Source organism: Pongo abelii, chromosome 15 (genome assembly GCF_028885655.2).
Source record: "Pongo abelii isolate AG06213 chromosome 15, NHGRI_mPonAbe1-v2.0_pri, whole genome shotgun sequence".
Classification (NCBI taxonomy): domain Eukaryota; kingdom Metazoa; phylum Chordata; class Mammalia; order Primates; family Hominidae; genus Pongo; species Pongo abelii.
The window spans coordinates 95,938,052-95,956,962 of NC_072000.2; the positions used below are offsets into that span (position 1 = coordinate 95,938,052).

The 18,911-nt window shown below is 45.6% G+C and overlaps 1 protein-coding gene across 1 annotated transcript in view; it reads right to left on the reverse strand.

The window, feature by feature from the left end:
• Positions 1–2,808: 2,808 nt before the first annotated feature.
• The window catches only part of CATSPERB (cation channel sperm associated auxiliary subunit beta), a 156,898-nt gene continuing 140,795 nt past the window's right edge, over positions 2,809–18,911 (reverse strand). Inside the window, exons 23-27 of the mRNA XM_024231934.3 lie at positions 16,196–16,306; positions 13,844–13,979; positions 12,293–12,393; positions 11,531–11,605; positions 2,809–3,215 (exon numbers count right to left, since the gene is read on the reverse strand). Of these exons, the coding sequence (XP_024087702.3) occupies positions 3,012–3,215; positions 11,531–11,605; positions 12,293–12,393; positions 13,844–13,979; positions 16,196–16,306 (627 nt within the window). The 3' untranslated portion in view covers positions 2,809–3,011. The remainder of the gene's footprint in view (positions 3,216–11,530; positions 11,606–12,292; positions 12,394–13,843; positions 13,980–16,195; positions 16,307–18,911) is intronic.

Below are 18,911 nucleotides of genomic sequence, written 5' to 3' on the forward strand. Positions count from 1 at the left end.
CACTACACTGTGGGAGCCCCTCTCTGGGCTGGCCAAGGCTGGAGCCGGCTCCCTCTGCTTGAGGGGAGGTGTGGAGGGAGAGGCGCGGGCAGGAACCAGGGTTGGGCGGGAACCGGGGCTGTGCCAGGCGCTCATGGGCCAGCGCGAGTTCCAGGTGGGCGTGGGCTTAGCGGGCCCTGCACTCGGAGCGGCTGGCCTGGGGCAGTGAGAGGCTTAGCACCCAGGCCAGCAGCTGCGGAGGGGGCGCTGGGTCCTCCAGCACTGCCAGCCCACCCGCGCCACGCTTGAATTCTCGCAGGGCCTCAGCCGCCTTCTGGCAGGGCAGGGCTCAGGACCTGCAGCCTGCCATGCCCAAGTGCCGCCCCCCCCCCACCCATGGTGGGCTCCGGCACAGCCCAAGCCTCCCTGAGGGGTGCTGCCCCCGCTCCACGGCGCCTGGTCCCATGGACTCCCCAAGGGCTGAGGAGTGCAGGCCAGCAGAGCGGGACTGGTGGGCAGCTCCGCCCGCGGCCCTGGCATGGGATCCACTAGGCGAAGCCAGCTGGGCTCCAGTCAGGTGGGGACTTGGAGAACTTTTATGTCTAGCTGCAGGATTGTATATGCACCAATCAGCACTCTGTGTCTAGCTCGGGGTTCCTGGATGCACCAATCAGCACTCTGTATCTAGCTAATCTGGTGGGGACTTGGAAAACCTTTATGTCTAGCTAAAGGATTGTAAATACACCAATCAGCACTCTGTGTCTAGCTCAAGGTTTGTAAATGCAGCAATCAGCACCTGTGTCTAGCTCAAGGTTTGTAAACACACCAATCAGTGTTCTGTGTCTAGTTAATCTAGTGGGGACTTGGAGAACTTTTACATCTAGCTAGAGGACTGTAAATACACCAATCAGCACTCTGTGTCTAGCGCCGAGATTGTAAATGCACCAATCAGCACCCTGTCAAAACGGACCAATCAGCTCTCTGTAAAATGGACCAATCAGCTCTCTGTAAAATGGGCCAATCAGCAAGATGTGGGTGGGGTGAGATAAGGGAATAAAAGCAGGCTGCCTGAGCCAGCAGCGGCAAGCCGCTGGGGTCCCCTTCCACACTGTGGAAGCTTTGTTTTTTTGGTGTTCACAATAAATCTTGCTGCTGCTCACTCTTTGGGTCCAACGCTGTCTTTGTGAACTGTAACACTCACGGTGAAGGTCTGCAGCTTCACTCCTGAAGCCAGTGAAACCACTAACCTACCGGGAAGGATGAACAACTCCGGATGGAAGGAACGAACAACTCCAGACGCGCCACCTTTAAGAGCTGTAACACTCACTGCAAAGGTCTGCAGCTTCACTCCTGAAGCCAGTGAGACCACGAACCCACCAGAAGGAAGAAATTCTGGACATGTCCGAGCATCAGAAGGAAAAAACTCCGGACACACCGTCTTTAAGAACTGTAACACTCACCGCGAGGGTCCGCAGCTTCATTCTTGAAGTCAGTGAGAGCAAGAACCCACCAATTCCGGACACAGTTTGACGGTGTTGCTTCAGAGAGGAGTCTGGCCAGGGATGACCGGACTCCAGGGGAAGATCACCTTCCTGCTCCAGCCGCCTTCCAACTCCCCTTCCTGCTGAGAGCCACTTCCATCAGCCCTCCACCTTCACCACCCTTCAATTTGTTCATGCAAACTGATTTTTCCTGGAAACTGAACAAGAGCTTGTGTACCATGGGTGTGGACACTAAAGGCTGTCACACTGACCCTCTGCCCTCGCTGGCAAAGAGCAACTGCCTCCCACGAAAAGGCAGAGAGCCCACTGAGCTGTTTTAACACCTAAGCCATCCATGGACAGCAGAGTTAAAAGAGCATTGTAACACATACCCTCTGGGGCTTTGGGGATCGTGGATACTCCTCCCTACAAGCTGCCTTGGGGCCTACATGGAGTTTTGCTCCTGCTGGCGCCCAAAATTGCTCACTCTGGCTCCTACACCCGCTCACCTGCATGCTCCCCATCTCGTGAGGGGTCGAGAGCTGCAGGCTGAATAAGCGAGGCATCCCTGTCACGAGGCCTGTTAAGGGGTGAAGGAAAATTTCCTGTTTCATTAGGTAGGTGTTACTATCTTCCCATTTTACAGGTGAAGCAACTCATGCACGAAAAAATTAACTTCCCAAGGTTACATATCTAGTAAATGGCAAACCCAGGAGTTCTGGCTCTGGAGTCTGATTCTCTTGCCCACCTGCTGCACTGCCCTCTCTAAGGAATTTCAATGATAGATCTCAGACCTGGATTGGATGCCTTCCTTTCCTTATGTTGTCAAAACTGTGCTCCCCTTCTGAGCTTTTCCAGGGAGCATGAAGCTGTGATCTCTGAATGTTATGGTCATCTTCTGACTACCTGGGGACATTTACTTTGAGAGTACACAGAGATATAGCTTTTGGAATTCTCCATGCTGCATGTGGGTTTATAAACCAATACCCTGCTCAGACACCGCCTTCTTCTAACACCCTAATGATGGGGTCACATTTCCCTCTCTAGGTACTACAATCTGGTTTTGAAGTTGCCCGAAGAAACTTGAATGGCTTCCTCTTTCATTCCCACAAGGCTCTGAGAACACTTCTGCTGATCAGCTGTCTTCACTCCTACCTCACCCTGGCATAACTGTACTCTACTCAAACTCTATCTGGAAGGAGCAGAGCTCAGGGGTTCTGACCCCACAGAATGGGCTCCAGGCACTAAGAGCTGAACAACACAGAACACCTGTTCCATGTCGAGTTGGTTATCATTTTATACTTTTCTAAAAACCTCAAGGAAGATCTTCAACATAAGCCCTGGCACAAGACATTTTCTATGTATTCAAAATAAGAAAAGGGAATGGTGAATATATTGACAAGTAGCAATTTGAATTATAATGACAATTCTGTAGGATTTTATGTAGCTTGCATGTTTAACATTTAAGTATATTGTTCTAGGAATTGTCCGATAAAACTAGAAAATAAAGAGAAATTATGATGACCATGTGTTCGTTCACTCTTCAGACTTTCATCTATGAATCAGCTCACTGAGAGAGATACTTGAAAGCTTCTCTTGGTTTCTTCTAATCCATCTTTGGAATGTCCTCCACGGATGGATGCCACGCAGTTGAAACATAAATGCTATAAAAATTAATCCCCCTAGCACTACCGCTGTTGCCACGGCAATAAGCGTGTGTCCTGGGAATGGCAATGGTGCCTCATCAACATAAATCTGCAACAGAAAAAGCACAGTCTTTAAGCTTTCTGAATTTAGCAATGCAAAACACTGAAAATTTAATGTTCCCCACAATTAATCGGAGAGCAAAACACTGCCCAGAGTTACAAAGACATTCAGCATCCACAAAGCTTGGAAACAGTCTCTTGACAACTGAACAAGTAACAATTTGCCTACAATAAATAGGGGATAAGAAGTCCATGTATTATCCTATGCCTTTACCCTGTCTTTAATGGTGGAAGGAGCAGATAAAATGCTTACACAGCAGAACATTGTCTGTTCAGTCACAGAGGAATGGGCAAAGAGCTCTGGGAACGTGGAGGAGGGAATGCCTACCTGCCTAGGGCAGTCAGGAAATGCGCTTTCTGAGCTGGATCATGACGAATAAGTGGGTTCACCGAAGAGAAGGAGATAAAGGAACATTCCAGGTAGAGGCATATGTCTGTGCTCTTTCAAGCTACCACCTCTTTAGAAAATCCTCTCTGTAGGTGCTGCCAGTATAGGAAACTTTTTATGTATTCAAAATGTTTCCTCTGCGTGAATAGCTAATTAACAGAAGCAAGTAAATTCCTGGAGGACAGATAGGATTATTGACAGAGAGGGACAGTGATGTCTTTTTCTCTGAGATGTGAGGCAAGGGTGGGGTCATTGTATGCTAAATATAGAAGTGTGGCATAAAGAGAGTAGGGGGTTCAAGCCCAGGCTTGTGTTTCCTTTGTGAAGCAGGAAGCCAGATCATCTTTTGTGGGAGAAGAACGTGCTGATGAATGGAACTAGGACAGTAGGGAATGTGGGAAAGTGCAAAGGACAAGAAAAAGGATGACGGGCTGCTTTAAGGTCTAGCTCAAGTTAAAGGTACCGCCATCCTCCCAGTGACCCAAGGAGGTAGCTGATTTCTTAGAAACAGTCCCTCCATGCTGTACATTCTCTAAAATTCCCCTCACGTTCATTCTTTCAGTACTGCTACTGTGATTATTGTGCCACTTTTCATAAATAGGCTACTCTAGTAGCCTCCTTCCCAGCCCACCAGTCCGTGTTGACATCCTAACATTGCCAGATTTATCTTTGTATAAAACACTAGTCTGTGTATAAACACCTTTTTCCAAAAATGTTTAATAGCTTTTCATTGTTGACAGGAATGTTGACAGGAGTGTTCTAAAGCTTTCACTCTGACATTCAAAGCCTTCCACAATTGGACCCTAACCTACCTGGCTTTCTTCTAAATAACCTTATATTCCAGCCAAATGGATTTGAGCTATTCAAAAAGCAAACTTTATGCTTTTAATAGTGACAGGAGGCAGTCAAATGCCTAGGCAGATAGGGGCGGGTCGCCGGTGAAACCTGACCTTCAAGCTGAAGGCAGTCCCAGGTAAATCCACATACTGAATTCAGAACCTGTCTTCCTGTTTGGCGTGCTTTCCTCTGACGGATCCCACCCTTCACCTGTTTTACATATACCTACCCTTCCTAATTGGTTTTCTACACTGCTGTGCCCACCTTTGAGTGGTACCTTTGCTTTAGCCTTTCTTTGCTTACTCGTAAGCCAATCAGCATGCTCTCCCCTATTTTGAGCCCATAAAGGCCCCACTCAGCCACACTGGCAAAGAAACCACCTGACTGCAGGGGTGAGGGACCACACTCTACGTCCCCTGTCTGCTGAGAGCTGTTGCATCACTCAATAAAATTATTCTCTGCCCTGCTCACTCTTCAATTGTCAGTGTTTCCTCATTATACTTGGATGCAGGACGAGAACATGGGTACACGCTACAACACAGGTGGGACAAGTGGGCAGGGTGCCTCCAGTGGCAGGCTCAGGGTTGAGCAAGGCCCAGGTGGAGGATGTCACCAGCTGTGGAGGTCCCCGGTTGGCAAAGTGGCCAAGAAAAGTCCTGCATCACTTTCCCATATCTGTACCTGGTGTCTCCATCCAGAATGCCTTCCTTATTCATTTCTGCCTAATGAAATTTCAGTCACTCCACCAGATGATGTAAAAATTTCACTTGTGGCTGGGCACGGTGGCTCACGCCTGTAATCCCAGCACTTTGGGAGGCCAAGGCGGGCAGATCACGAGGTCAGGAGATTGAGACCATCCTGGCTAACACGGTGAAACCCCGCCTCTACTGAAAATACAAAAAATTTAGCCAGGCATGGTGGCGGGTGCCTGTAATCCCAGCTACTCGGGAGGCTGAGGCAGGAGAATGGCATGAACCTGGGAGGCGGAACTTGCAGTGAGCCGAGATCGTGCCTCTGCACTCCAGCCTGGGCAACAGAGCATGACTCCATCTCAAAAAAAAAAAAAAAAATTTCACTTGCTTATTTAAGCCATTTATTATATTTCTAAGATTAGAAATGTCTATCACCTCTGAATTCTGTATTCTCCACCTAAATTGCTACCTCTAAAGTTCTGAAAAACACTTTTTCTTCAAATGTTTTCCTTCTAATCTTCTTCAACCATCCAAATATTCCACACCATTTCTAAAAAACGTTAGACCTCAGAATTATGAGTCTGTTTTAGATACAATGTCTATTTACTCCTAAAATACTTTTTTTGTAAATTAAGTATTTATTGATGATTCTTGGGTGTTTCTCGGAGAGGGGGATATGGGAGGGTCACAGGATAATAGTGGAGAGAAGGTCGGGAGATAAACACATGAACAAAGGTCTCTGGTTTTCCTAGGCAGAGGTCCCTGCGGCCTTCTGCAGTGTTTGTGCCCCTGGGTACTTGAGATTAGGGAGTGGTGATGACTCTTAAAGAGCATGCTGCCTTCAAGCATCTGTTTAACAAAGCACATCTTGCACCGCCCTTAATCCATTTAACCCTGAGTTGACACAGCACATGTTTCAGAGAGCAGGGGGCTGGGGGAAAGGCCATAGATCAACAGCATCCCAAGGCAGAAGAATTTCTCCTAGTCAGAACAAAATGGAGTCTCCTATGCCCACCTCTTTCTACACAGACACAGCAACAATCTGATCTCTCCTTCCTTTCCCCACACTTCCCCCCCTTCTTTTCAACAAAACCGCCATCGTCCTCATGGCCCGCTCCCGATGGCCGCTGTCTCTTTGGAGCTGTTGGGTACACCTCCTAGACAGGGCGGCCGGGCAGAGGCGCTCCTCACCTCCCAGACGATGGGTGGCCGGGCAGAGGCGCTCCTCACCTCCCAGATGATGGGTGGCCGGGCAGAGGCGCTCCTCACATCCCAGACAATGGGTGGCCGGGCAGAGGTGCTCCTCACCTCCCAGACGGGGTGGCCGGGCAGAGGCGCTCCTCACTTCTCAGATGGGGCGGCCGGGCAGAGGCGCTCCTCACATCCCAGACGGGGCGGCCGGGCAGAGGTCCTCCTCACTTCCCAGACGGGGCGGCCAGGCAGAGGTGCTCCTCACATCCCAGACGGGGCGGCCAGGCAGAGGCGCCCCTCACTTCCTCCCAGACGGGGTGGCAGCCAGGCAGAGGCGCTCCTCACCTCCCAGACGGGGCGGCCGGGCAGAGGCGCTCCTCACCTCCCAGACGGGGCGGCCGGGCAGAGGCGCTCCTCACCTCCCAGACGGGGCGGCCGGGCAGAGGCGCTCCTCACTTCCCAGACGATGGGTGGCCGGGCAGAGGTGCTCCTCACTTCCCAGACGGGGTGGCAGCTGGGCAGAGGCACTCCTCACTTCCTCCCAGACAGGGCGGCCGGGCAGAGGCGCTCCTCACTTCCTCCCAGACGGGGTGGCGGCCGGGCAGAGGAGCTCCTCACCTCCCAGACGGGGCGGCCGGGCAGAGGTGCTCCTCACTTCCCAGATGGGGTGGCGGCCGGGCAGAGGCACTCCTCACTTCCCAGACGGGGCGGCCGGGCAGAGGCGCTCCTCACTTCCCAGACAGGGCGGATGGGCAGAGGCGCTCCTCATTTCCTCCCAGATGAGGTGGCGGCCAGGCAGAGGCGCTCCTCACCTCCCAGATGGGGCGGCCAGGCAGAGGTGCTCCTCATCTCCCAGACGGGGCGGCCGGACAGAGGTGCTCCTCACTTCCTCCCAGACGGGGTGGTGGCCGGGCAGAGGCGCTCCTCACCTCCCAGACGGGGCGACCAGGCAGAGGCGCTCCTCACTTCCCAGACGGGGTGGCCAGGCGGAGGCGCTCCTCACTTCCCAGACGGGGCGACCGGGCAGAGGCGCTCCTCACTTCTCAGACGGGGGCGACCGGGCAGAGGCGCTCCTCACATCCCAGACAATGGGCGGCCGGGCAGAGACGCTCCTAACTTCCTATACGGAATGGCGGCCGGGCAGAGGTGCTCCTCACTTCCCAGACGGGGCGGCCGGGTGGAGGGTCTCCTCATATCCCAGACGATGGGCAGCCAGGCAGAGATGCTCCTCACTTCCTAGACGGGGTGGCGGCGGGGCACAGGCTGTAATCTTAGCACTTTAGGAGGCCAAGGCAGGTGGCTGGGAGGTGGAGGTTGTAGGGAGCCGAGATCACGCCACTGCACTCCAGCCTGAGCAACATTGAGCATTGAGTGAGCAAGACTCTGTCTGCAATCCCAGCACCTCGGGAGGCCGAGGTGGGCAGATCACTCCAGGCCAGGAGCTGGAGACCAGCCCGGTCAACATGGCAAAACCCCGTCTCCACCAAAAACACAAAAACCAGTCAGGCGTGGCGGTGTGCGCCTGCAATCCCAGGCACGCGGCAGGCCGAGGCAGGAGAATCACAGGAGCCCGAGGCAGGGAGGTTGCAGTGAGCCGAGATCAGGGCAGTACAGTCCAGCTTCGGCAACAGAGGGAGACCGAAAAAAGAAGGAGAGGGAGACCGAAGAAAGGAGAGGGAGAGGGAGAGGGAGAGCCTAAAATACTTTAATTTGTATTTTTAAGCACAAAAATTCACTTAAATAACCAGAGTGCAATGATCAAAGTCAAGAAATTAACATTAAGACAATACTATTCTGTAATTACAGATCTTACTCCTTTTTTTTTTTTTTTTTTTTTTTTTTTCCAGTTATCCCCATAATGAATTTTGGGTGAAAGAAAATCCAAGCTTATGGGTTGTGTTTCATTGTTTCAGGATTCTCCTTTCTCCTCCCCTTTCTTTTCTTGACAGAGCTTCCCTATGTTACCAGGCTGGAGTGCAGTGGTTATTCACTGGCATGTTAATACTGGACTGAGGCCTCAAACCCCTGGCCTCAGAGGATCCCCCCTTGGCCTCCCAAATAGCTGGGGTTACAGTCATGTGTCACCAGGTCTGGCTATTTCAGGGTACTTTCTTTTTTTTCCTTTTTTTTTGAGACAGAGTCTCACTCTGTCACCCAGGCTGGATGAAGTGCAGTGGTGCGATCTTGGCTCACTGCAATCTCCGCCTCCTGGGTTCAAGCAATTCTCTTGCCTCAGCCTCCTGAGTAACTGGGATTACAGGCATGCACTACCACACCTGGCTAATTTTTGTATTTTTAGTAGAGATGATGTTTCGCCGTGTTGGCCAGGCTGGTCTCGAACTCCTGACCTCAAGTGATCCACCCATGTCGGCCTCCCAAAGTGCTGGGATTACAGGCATGAGCCACCACGCCCGGCCTATTTCAGGGTACTTTCAAAAGCAGGTTCCAACAGTCCCAAGAACCTTTATAGACTTTCCCTATATTTTCTTAACAATTCTTTTCCTTTATTAATGGTGCAGTCACACCTATCTTTTATCCATTTTTGTTCTTCCTCCATTCCTGAAGCTTCCAGTTTCCTGCTGTTATCACTTTTCTTCTGTTTGAATAATTTCTTTAAGCATTTTCAAAAGAGAAGTTCTCCTGACAATGGATTCTCTTAGTTTTCTCTCATTTGAGAAAGTCTTGATTTTTTATTCCTGAAAGATATTTTCAGTAGATAGAGAATTCTGGATTGACAATCCTTCCTCCCAACTCAACCCTCACCCCTAACACTTTAAAGATGTTGTATAACTTTCTTTTGCCTCTGTGGTTTCTGTTGAGAAATCAGCAGTCATTCAAACTGTACCCTTGTATATACAGTGTTGTTTTTCTGTGACCACTTTTAATATTTTATCATCTTGATTTTTGGTAGTTTGATTATGATGTATTCAGGCATGGTTTTCTCTATCTTTATCTTGTTTAGGGCTCATTAAGCTTCTTGAATATGTAAACTTATGTCTTCACCAAACTTGAGGCTTTTCAGTCTTTATTTCTTTCCTTTCTTCTTCTTTTTATTTTTATTTTTTGAGACAGGGTCTCATTCTGTCACCCAGACTGGAGTGCAGTGGCATGATCTCAGCTCACTGCAGCCTCGACCTCCCAGGCTGAAGCAACCCTCCCACCTTGGCGTCCAGAGTAGCTGGAACTACAGATGCATGCCTCCATGCCTGGCTAATTTTTTTGTATTTGTAGAGACAGGGCCTTGCCATGTTGCTCAGTTGGTCTTAAATTCCTGAGCTCAAGCGATCCACCCACCTTGGCCTCCCAAAGTGCTGGGACTTTTTTCCCATACCAGTCTTTTTCTCCACTCCTTCATGGACTCTGATAACATAAATGTTAGACCTTCTGATACTGTCACACAGATCCCTGAGGCAAGATCTTCTTCTTAAAATACTTTTTCTTCAGGTTGGGTTTCCACTGACTTGCTTTCAAGTTCACTGATTTTTTTCCTGTTCCATATCCATTCAGCAATTGAGTCCTTTTGGTAGTTTTTAAATTTAAATATTATAGTTTTTAGTTCTAAAATTTCCATTTTGTCCTTTTTAAGTAGCTTCTAGATCTGTGCTTATAATTGATCATTTTCTACTTATTTCAAAAGTATTTACCTGTATTGCATGGAGCATGGTTATAATAGCTAGTTTAGAATATTTGATAATTGCATTTGTGGTCCTTTGTTGATGTCTTTTCTCTTCAGAATTGATTACATTGTCTTGGTTGTTGATACAGTGAATAATATCAGATTGTATTCTGGTGAATAATGGTGAATAATATCAGATTGTATCCTGGTAAATATGGTGAATAATATCGGATTGTATCCTGGACATTTTTGATGTTATGTTAGGAGATTCTGGTTCTTGTTTAAAAGTCATCTGGAAAATGCTGATTATTTATTTGTTTGTTTTTAGCAGTCAATCACACTGGTTGAGTTCAGGTCACAAGTTATGCCTCACCTTCTGTGGGTGGTGGTTTCAATGTCAGTTCAGTTTTCCAAGCTGTTGCTATGCTATTTGTGTCTTCCTGGTTGGTACCTGTGCCACTCAGGAGCTGCTCTGAAACTAGAGGATGTTTACTTTGTAGTTTTATTTCAAAGGCTTTGCTGTTTTCTTTAGGTGTGCCCTGGTCATATGCAGCTTCTTCCTGGTGTTAGTTTATATAAAGAATCAGGACTCCCTTTCTCCAGCCCTCTTCTCATAGAGATGTCCCCCCATGCTTTCCACTCTTAGAGGTCCTTTCCCTTGTTCTCTGGAAAGAAAGTGGAGCTTCTATGAGAATTTTAGCCCTCTGTGCTATTGTGCTGTTCCCCAGAACCAGGGCTGCTCTTGGGCCAAAGAGGTGAGAAAAGAGAGAAAAAAATAACAGGGATTTTCCTTCACCTTCCTCATGTGACAGATGCTTCTTTTCCTAGTTTCTTTATCTAGTGGGTTGAATTTTTCTCTCAGGGTTTTAGAGGTTTGCACTGCTGCAATGGCCACCCACCACTGTAGTAGTGCAGAGCCATTATTGGGGCTGGCCTTAGAGCTGGGCCGGAACAGGAGAGAGAGAGAGAGAGAGAGAATGTTAATGTGACATCAACATTTGACAATGACTCATTAATTGATTTTTATCAAATCCTTATTCCTTCCCATGCCTCACAGGCAGCACATGTCATTATATGAATAAGCAAAAATGAGTTGTTGCTTTCATGGGATGATTTGGGAAAGACTAATTCTGGTTTTCAATTCCTTTGGATCTTGAAAGCCTTTGAAATATTTAAGACAATGATTACAGTTCAAACAGCCAAAAGGAGGATAATCAGACTAGAAACTAAAAAGTTACAGAAATATGTTCTTTGGAGAAGTAGAGGTGAGAGGAAGAGCATTAAAAGTCAGAAAACTGGGCTCAACAAGGAAGGTGGAGAAGGAACAAAAACAAAGACAGCCACATATTATTATATGTATTATTAAAATTCTGGCAGCATTAATCAGTCCTGGCACCCATCATGCACCCTGGCTTTGTCACTACTGACAGTGTCACTGCTACCCTTCAGGATCCGCTGTCTTTAAGCCTTGTCCATCACACAAATTCTGCCAATTTTTTCTCTTCGGTGTCTCTTGAATTGGTTTTGTCATGTTTTTTCTCCAGCCATCACCCCTCTGATGCCGAATGCACCCATTTTACCTGAAATTCTTCAATTAAGTTACAAAAAGTTACTCCTGAAATGACGGTCACTCTAAAGTGGAAAAGTTCAGAGCCCTGTGGAAAAAAGCACACCCAGTCATTAGCAGCATCAACATGTACATTCCTTTAAGTATTAATAAAAATATACCCTGGGGCCACTGTCCCTATAGATGCTGCATGAAAAGATTCCCATCCTCTTCCTTAGGCTCTCGGACATACACATCATGCATCAAAATAAAAAGATGGATTGAAGTGGAGGGATTCAATAGCTGATACTTTTTTTTTTTTTTTAGAATGAGGAGACAAAAACTAATAACTAAACCTGGCCTTGATAAGTACTTTGGGCTAATCCTCGTATTTGTGGCTTCAATATGTTCCCTAATTCTGATTGGTTTTCACAATTATCTGTATTATACCAACTTCATGTATTTTTATGGGCAGCTGGAACCAGAAAACGTGCTCGTGCATATCCAGGTGAATAATACTGAGCCCATTTCTTCCCTTTCACTTTCGGAAACACTCTTTCTTCTCCACTTTGCTAGATAACATGGCTTGCCTATCTGCTCAAAACTTTGGAAATAATAACACCAAGGGAAATGGAGAAAAAATAAACCCTCTTCATATACTTTAAAGGTATATACTTTAAAGATGTTATTCCCACCATTCCTGGTTACCTATACTTTAGAATTAAAACCAATCTTAGTTTAGACGTACATGTTTTATCTAAACTCAACACAGTAAAAACAACAATGCCATCATTACCTTTATGCTTAAGTTGAGACCTGAAGGATTATACACTGCAGCACCAATAATTGGTTCTACTAATTGTTTCATTTTTTTAATATTTTCTGGCACCGTGTGTTCTAAAAATACATAAAACATATTTTAAGCACAGTTATTTTCTCATTTTGTATTAGGTTGGTGCAAAAGTAATTGCTGTTTTTGCCATTACTTTTAATTTACTATTTCATTTGCAATTACTAATATAAAATTTGTTATGCACATTAAGGTACAATGAAAGATTTCACTCCATAACATGACCAAGTTATCCCATACTTTTAGTTCTGCTTGACTTTGTAGACGATGTATTTAGGGAGTTAGGCCCAATATCTCACACTGCCTTCAAGGGCATCCTCAAGAAGTTCAAGACTTCTGATCAGCTTCACGCTGACCTTTTCCTTCCAGCCCCATATGCTCAGGATCAGTCCTGACCTGCACGTGCTTCGTGTTTTTGGCAGTAAGGTCATCTCAGGACCTCCTTAGTGATAGGTAAACGATTTATAATAAGGTGGCAGTAAAGTTTTACAATGGGATTACTTGACTATTTTCCTGCCTTTCTTGTCATCCTTTCTAAAACGAGATAGGTAGTGCAGGGGTTACACGTTGCAGTGGTATAAAGGTACACAGAATCTAAAGGAAAAGAAACAGCTGTGATTGTAATTTCCAATTTCCATAGTGTAAATACTCTCACCCTGGCTAATTTCAAGCTACCAATGGTTTAACATCTAGCTTGTAAAATGTTTAAATATTTAATGATCAGGACTCTAAAACTGGTAAGAACAGTGTCCAGCACACCACAGAAAATGGGGATGTCAGTTAATGCAAAATATTTAGTAGCTTTATTTTGCTGGATTTTTCATTTCAAAAATGCATATATTTTGGCCAGAGCAAGACTCACTGAATACCAAATGCCTGGATATTTAGTAACATATTAATGGCCGACCAAAATTTCTGTTTAGTTAATTATTTCTATCTACCTACGTATCTCCTTGGAGTATTCATACGTGAACACAAAATGTGCAACAAAAAGTTACATATTTGAGGTAAAGTGAATAGGGGTAAACATCTTATTTAAAATATTTCTGCATCTTTTCAATTATTTTACCATAAAACCTTTAAGAAACCTTTAAGAAACTCGTATAATTAGAAGACAGATCCTAAAGATTATCTGGCCACACCTTTTACAACCTTCTCTGTCACACTGAATGGGCAGGGAAAGGAGATGCCAGGCCACCAAGCAGCACAATTTCAGACAGTCATTGTTGCTATTGATCCACAAAATGACCTTCAATTTTTTTTGCAGTGTAAATTATTCAAAAATGCTTTTACCCTAGAATCCAGGCCACTGGGAGTGATGATGAAATAAGTAGGAAATAATAGAAGTAAACAGCAATATGCCAACTGATCCAAATCCATTTGCAAGAACTCCTGGTTCTCTTTTGTGTGAACAGGCTTTGAAAACCATTGATCTTTGTAAACCAGTAACAATATTACTTATCAGATAAAATAATTACAGATGAAAGCAAACCCTACTCAGTTTCCAGTTTTGCCTCATGTTCACTTCAGTCACAGTAACCAGATATGGAGATTGCAATGGGACACGTCCATCCTCGTTGATAATTTCCAAAGAAACTGGATATTGTGTAATTGGAAACTTAAAGCGAGGAACCTAAAATACAAATTCCAAGAATGAATGTAAACTTGGAAAAGTCAATAGTCACTTCATTTCCTGGTAAAAAACGAAAAGATATATTGCCAATAGTTTGGCTGTTCAATGAAATGTGCTCCTGAGGGGTTTCTGCCTTTTCAGTCATGAAAATGTCTTAGAGCAGAATCAATGTGAACTCCAAAGGCAGTATATACATTGTGGTAACAAAATTCATCACTTCTATAGGCCCTTTTCACAGGAATTTACTATGATGTCACTCAAAACTTTTTTTTGGCTAAATCATATCCCAGGAGGCCGTGCATAGATTGCTCACCCTCCTTTTGCCACTCTTTCAGCCAGTCAGTCTTGCAGGCACAATCTGTAAACTTGGGCTCTGGCGTCAGAGCTCAAAGCCAGCCCCAATGCATGTTAATAATGCGATCTTTGACAAATTGCCTGACTTCTCTGTGGCTTGAATTAAATGAGATAAATCACGGAGAAGGCTTAGAGTAGCATTTAGTAGATAGTAAGTGCTCATGAAACATTATTTTGATTCAGCAAGGGGGTATATAAAAACAGCCCTCATAATTTACAGAATGCTGGCTAGACACAATGGCTCACGCTTATAATACCAGCACTTTGGGAGGCCGAGGCGGGCAGATCACTCGAGGTCAGGAGTTTGAGACCAGTCTGGCCAACATGGTGAAACCCCATCTCTACTGAAAATACAAAAATTAGCTGGGCATAGTGGTGGGCGCCTATAGTCCCAGCTACTTGAGAGGCTGAGGCAGGAGAATCACTTAAACCCAGGAGGCGGAGGTTGCGGTGAGCTGAGATGACGCCATTACACTCCGACCTGGGCGACAGCGAGACTCGGTCTCAAAAAAAGTAAAAACGAAAATAAAATAATAATAATTTACAGAATGCTGACTCTACACCAACATATTGTATATATATATAAAATATATATATCTTATATATAGTCTCTAGATGTCTTTTTTTTTTTTTTTTTTTTTGAGATGGAGTCTTGCTCTGTCACCCAGGCTAGAGTGCAGTGGCACTATCTCGGCTCACTGCAGGCTCCACCTCCCAGGTTCAAGCCATTCTCCTGCCTTAGCCTCCCCAGTAGCTGGGACTACAGGCGCCCACCACCACGCCCGGCTAATTTTTTTGTACTTTTAGTAGAGACAGGGTTTCACCGTGTTAGCCAGGATGGTCTCGATCTCCTGACCTCATGATCCGCCTGCCTCGGTCTCCCAAAGTGCTGGAATTACAGGCATGAGCCACTGAGCCCGGCTTCTAGATGTCTTACATATGTATAGTCTGTGTAATAACAGTTTCTCAATATACAGTGTTACAAGAACTTTGAAATTGATCTGTTTGACAGATATAGCAACTGCATATTTGTTTTTTTCTTTTTTTTGAGACGGAATCTTGCTATGTCACCCAGGCTGGAGTGCAGTGGTGCGATCTCTGCTTACTGCAACCTCTGCCTCCCAGGTTTAAGCAATTCTGTCTCAGCCTCCTGAGTAGCTGGGACTACAGGTGCAAGCCACCATGCCCGGCTAATTTTTGTATTTTTAGTAGAGATTGGGTTTCACCATATTGGTCAGACTGGTTTCGAACTCCTGACCTCAGGTGATCCACCCGCGTTGGCCTCCCAAAGTGCTGGGATTACAGGCGTGAGCCACCGCACCCGGCCCCAACTGCATATTTGACTCTTCTAATGCAAATTTTGATACTAACAGAATAAAATATTATTTGACACAGAAGCCTTCTCTTAACCAACATATTACACCGTCTTTCATTTGTGACTGTCAGCAGGCTGAGCTTGATTACAATGACTTTGCCTTCTATATTCCAAGAACCTGATACTAGATACTCAAAGTTATTTTAAATGAATCAATATTTACCATAACCTGGTATATGTTTTACAGACTACAAGTTGCTTTTGTATATATAGGGGTGTGTGTGGGTGTGGGCGTGTGTGTCTTTATACAAATGCTGTGGAATGGACAAGGTAGTGCAGGTATTATTGTTTTATTTTACCGATGAGGTTTATTAACTTGCAAGGTACATTTAAATCCGGATCTTTCTAGCTCGGTGTCATATTTAGCTCTGCATTATAATAAGACATTATTTCTATGTCTTAGTTTTCATGTTTAACCTAAAGGCACATTTCAAAATCTTGTTAATAAGAAAGTATCCTGTCTTCAGGTAATTAGAAATGATCTTACTTTTTCCCTGCAATCCGAGAAAGCAACAGCATGTGAAAACTTCTGATCCTTTGTGCAGTTACACTCCTCCCGAGTGGAAACATTAGCACACTGTTTGAATTTACCAGTTTTCTGCAAATAGAAGTAACAGATGTTGACTTGTTTTTCTGCGTTGCAGGATTTCTGCAAACTGATAAATATCTAATAAATATTTATTCCCTGAAGAAGTGAAGTTCCTGAGAAGTTAAAAGGGGAAAGCAATTCATTAATAATAAAGTAAGAATAGAAGTACAGTATTTCTGAATTTTAGTTGCCCCCTTGCTTGGTAATTTGAACCCAAGTATTACTCAGCCGCTTGCCGTTCACCTCGTGCAGTTGCATGGGACCTAGAAAGCCTGTGTCATTCTGAATTCTGCATCCCAGGACTACCAAACTAACTGCTCTTGGCCCCTGCCATTGCAGGGATCCAGACGGAAACATAAAATGAGTGGACTTGATAACATGGGGCTGCAGGCTCTCCAAACCTACTATTTCATACTTGTCTTTCTTCATAGCATATGTTGATATTTTAAATCTCCACTATATCTGCCCATTTGTCATTCATTTATACTTGCTCTCTCTTGCCATTCATTTATTTTATTATTATTATTTTTAGAGATAGTGTCTTGCTGTGTTGCCCAGGCTTTAGTGCAAGGGCTCAATCATAGCTCACTGTAGTCTTGAACTCCTGGACTCAAGCAATCCTCCCATCTCATCCTCCCTAGTATTATAGTTAGGACTACGGGCACACACCACCACACTTGGCTGATTGAAAAAAAATTTTTTTGGTAGAGAGTCTATCCTGACTATGCAATAGAAAAGAAAAACCCATTTTCTGGGGAGAAATTCAAGCCAGTTGCAGAAATTTGCAAGTAGCAAGGAGCCTACTGTTAATCCTCAAGACTATGGTGAAAATGTCTCCAGACCATGTCAGACCTTCATGGCAGCCCCTCCCATCACAGGCCCAAAGGCCCAGGAGGAAAAAGTGGTTTTGTGGGCCAGGCACAGGGTCCCCATGCTGTGTGTAGCCTAGGGACTCAGTGCCCTGTGTCCCAGCTGCTCCAGCTGTGGCTGAAAGGGGCCAACGTACAGCTCAGGCTGTGGCTTCAGAGGGTGGAAGTCCCAAGCCTTGACAGCTTCCACGTGGTGTTGAGCCTGTGGGTGCACAGAAGTCAAGAATTGAGGTTTGGGAACCTCTGCCTAGATTTCAGATGTATGGAAACACCTGGATGCCCAGGCAAAAGTTTTCTGCAGGGGTGGGGCCTTCATGGAGAACCTCTGCTAGGGCAGTGCAGCAGGGAAATGTGGGGTGGGAACTCCCACACAGAGTCCCTACTGGGGCACTGCCTAGTGGAGCTGTGAGAAGAGGGCCACTGTCCTACAGACCCCAGAATGGCAAATCCACTGACAGCTTGCACCGGGTGCCTGGAAAAGCTGCAGACACTCAACATCAGCCCATGAAAGCAGCCAGGAGGGAGGCTGTACCCTGCAAAGCCACAGGGGTGGAGCTGCCCAAAACCATGGGAACCCACCTGTTGCATCAGCATGACCTGGAGTCAAAGGAGATCATTTTAGAGTTTTAAAACTTGACTGCCCTGCTGGATTTTGGACTTTCATGGGTCCTATAACCCCTTGGTTTTGGCAAATTTCTCCCATTTGGAATGGCTGAATGGGTAAATACAGGTATTTACCCAATACCTGTAACCCTATTGTATCTAGGAAGTAACTAGCTTGTTTTTGATTTTACAGGCTCATAGGTGGAAGGGACTTGCCTTGTCTCACATGAGACTTTGTAATGTGGACTTTTGGGTTAATGCTGAAGTGTTAAGACTTTAGGGAACTGTTGGGAAGGGATGATTGGTTTTAAAATGTGAGGACATGAGATCTGGAGGGGCCAGGGGCAGAATGATATGGTTTGGCTGTGTTCCCATTCAAATCTCAACTTGAATTGCATCTCGCAGGATTCCCACATGTTGTGGAAGGGACCCAGGGGGACGTCATTGAATTATGGGGGCTGGTCTTTCCCATGCTATTCTCGTGATAGTGAATAAGTCTCACAAGATCTGATGGGTTTATCAGGAGTTTCCACTTTTGCTTTCTCCTCATTTTCTCTTGCTGCTGCCATGTAAGAAGTGCCTTTTGCACTATTCACAATAGCAAAGACTTGGAACCAACCTAAATGTCCAACAATGATAGACTGGATTAAGAAAATGTGGCATATATACACCATGGAATACTATGCAGCCATAAAAAATGATGAGTTCATGTCCTTTGCAGGGACATGGATGAAACTGGAAATCATCATTCTCAGCAAACTATCACAAGGACAAAAACCCAAACACCGCATGTTCTCACTCATAGGTGGGAATTAAACAATGAGAACACATGGACACAGGAAGGGGAACATCACACACCGGGGACTGTTGTGGGGTGGGGGGAGGGGGGAGGGATAGCATTAGGAGATATACCTAATGCTAAATGACGAGTTAATGGGTGCAGCACAGCAACATGGCACATGTATACATATGTAACAAACCTGCACGTTGTGCATATGTACCCTAAAACTTGAAGTGTAATAATAATAAAAGAAAAAAAAAAGTGCCTTTTGAACTCTGCCATGATTCTGAGGCCTCCCCAGCCATGTGGAACTGTAAGTCCAATTAAACCTCTTTCTTTTGTAAATTGTAAATTCTTTTGT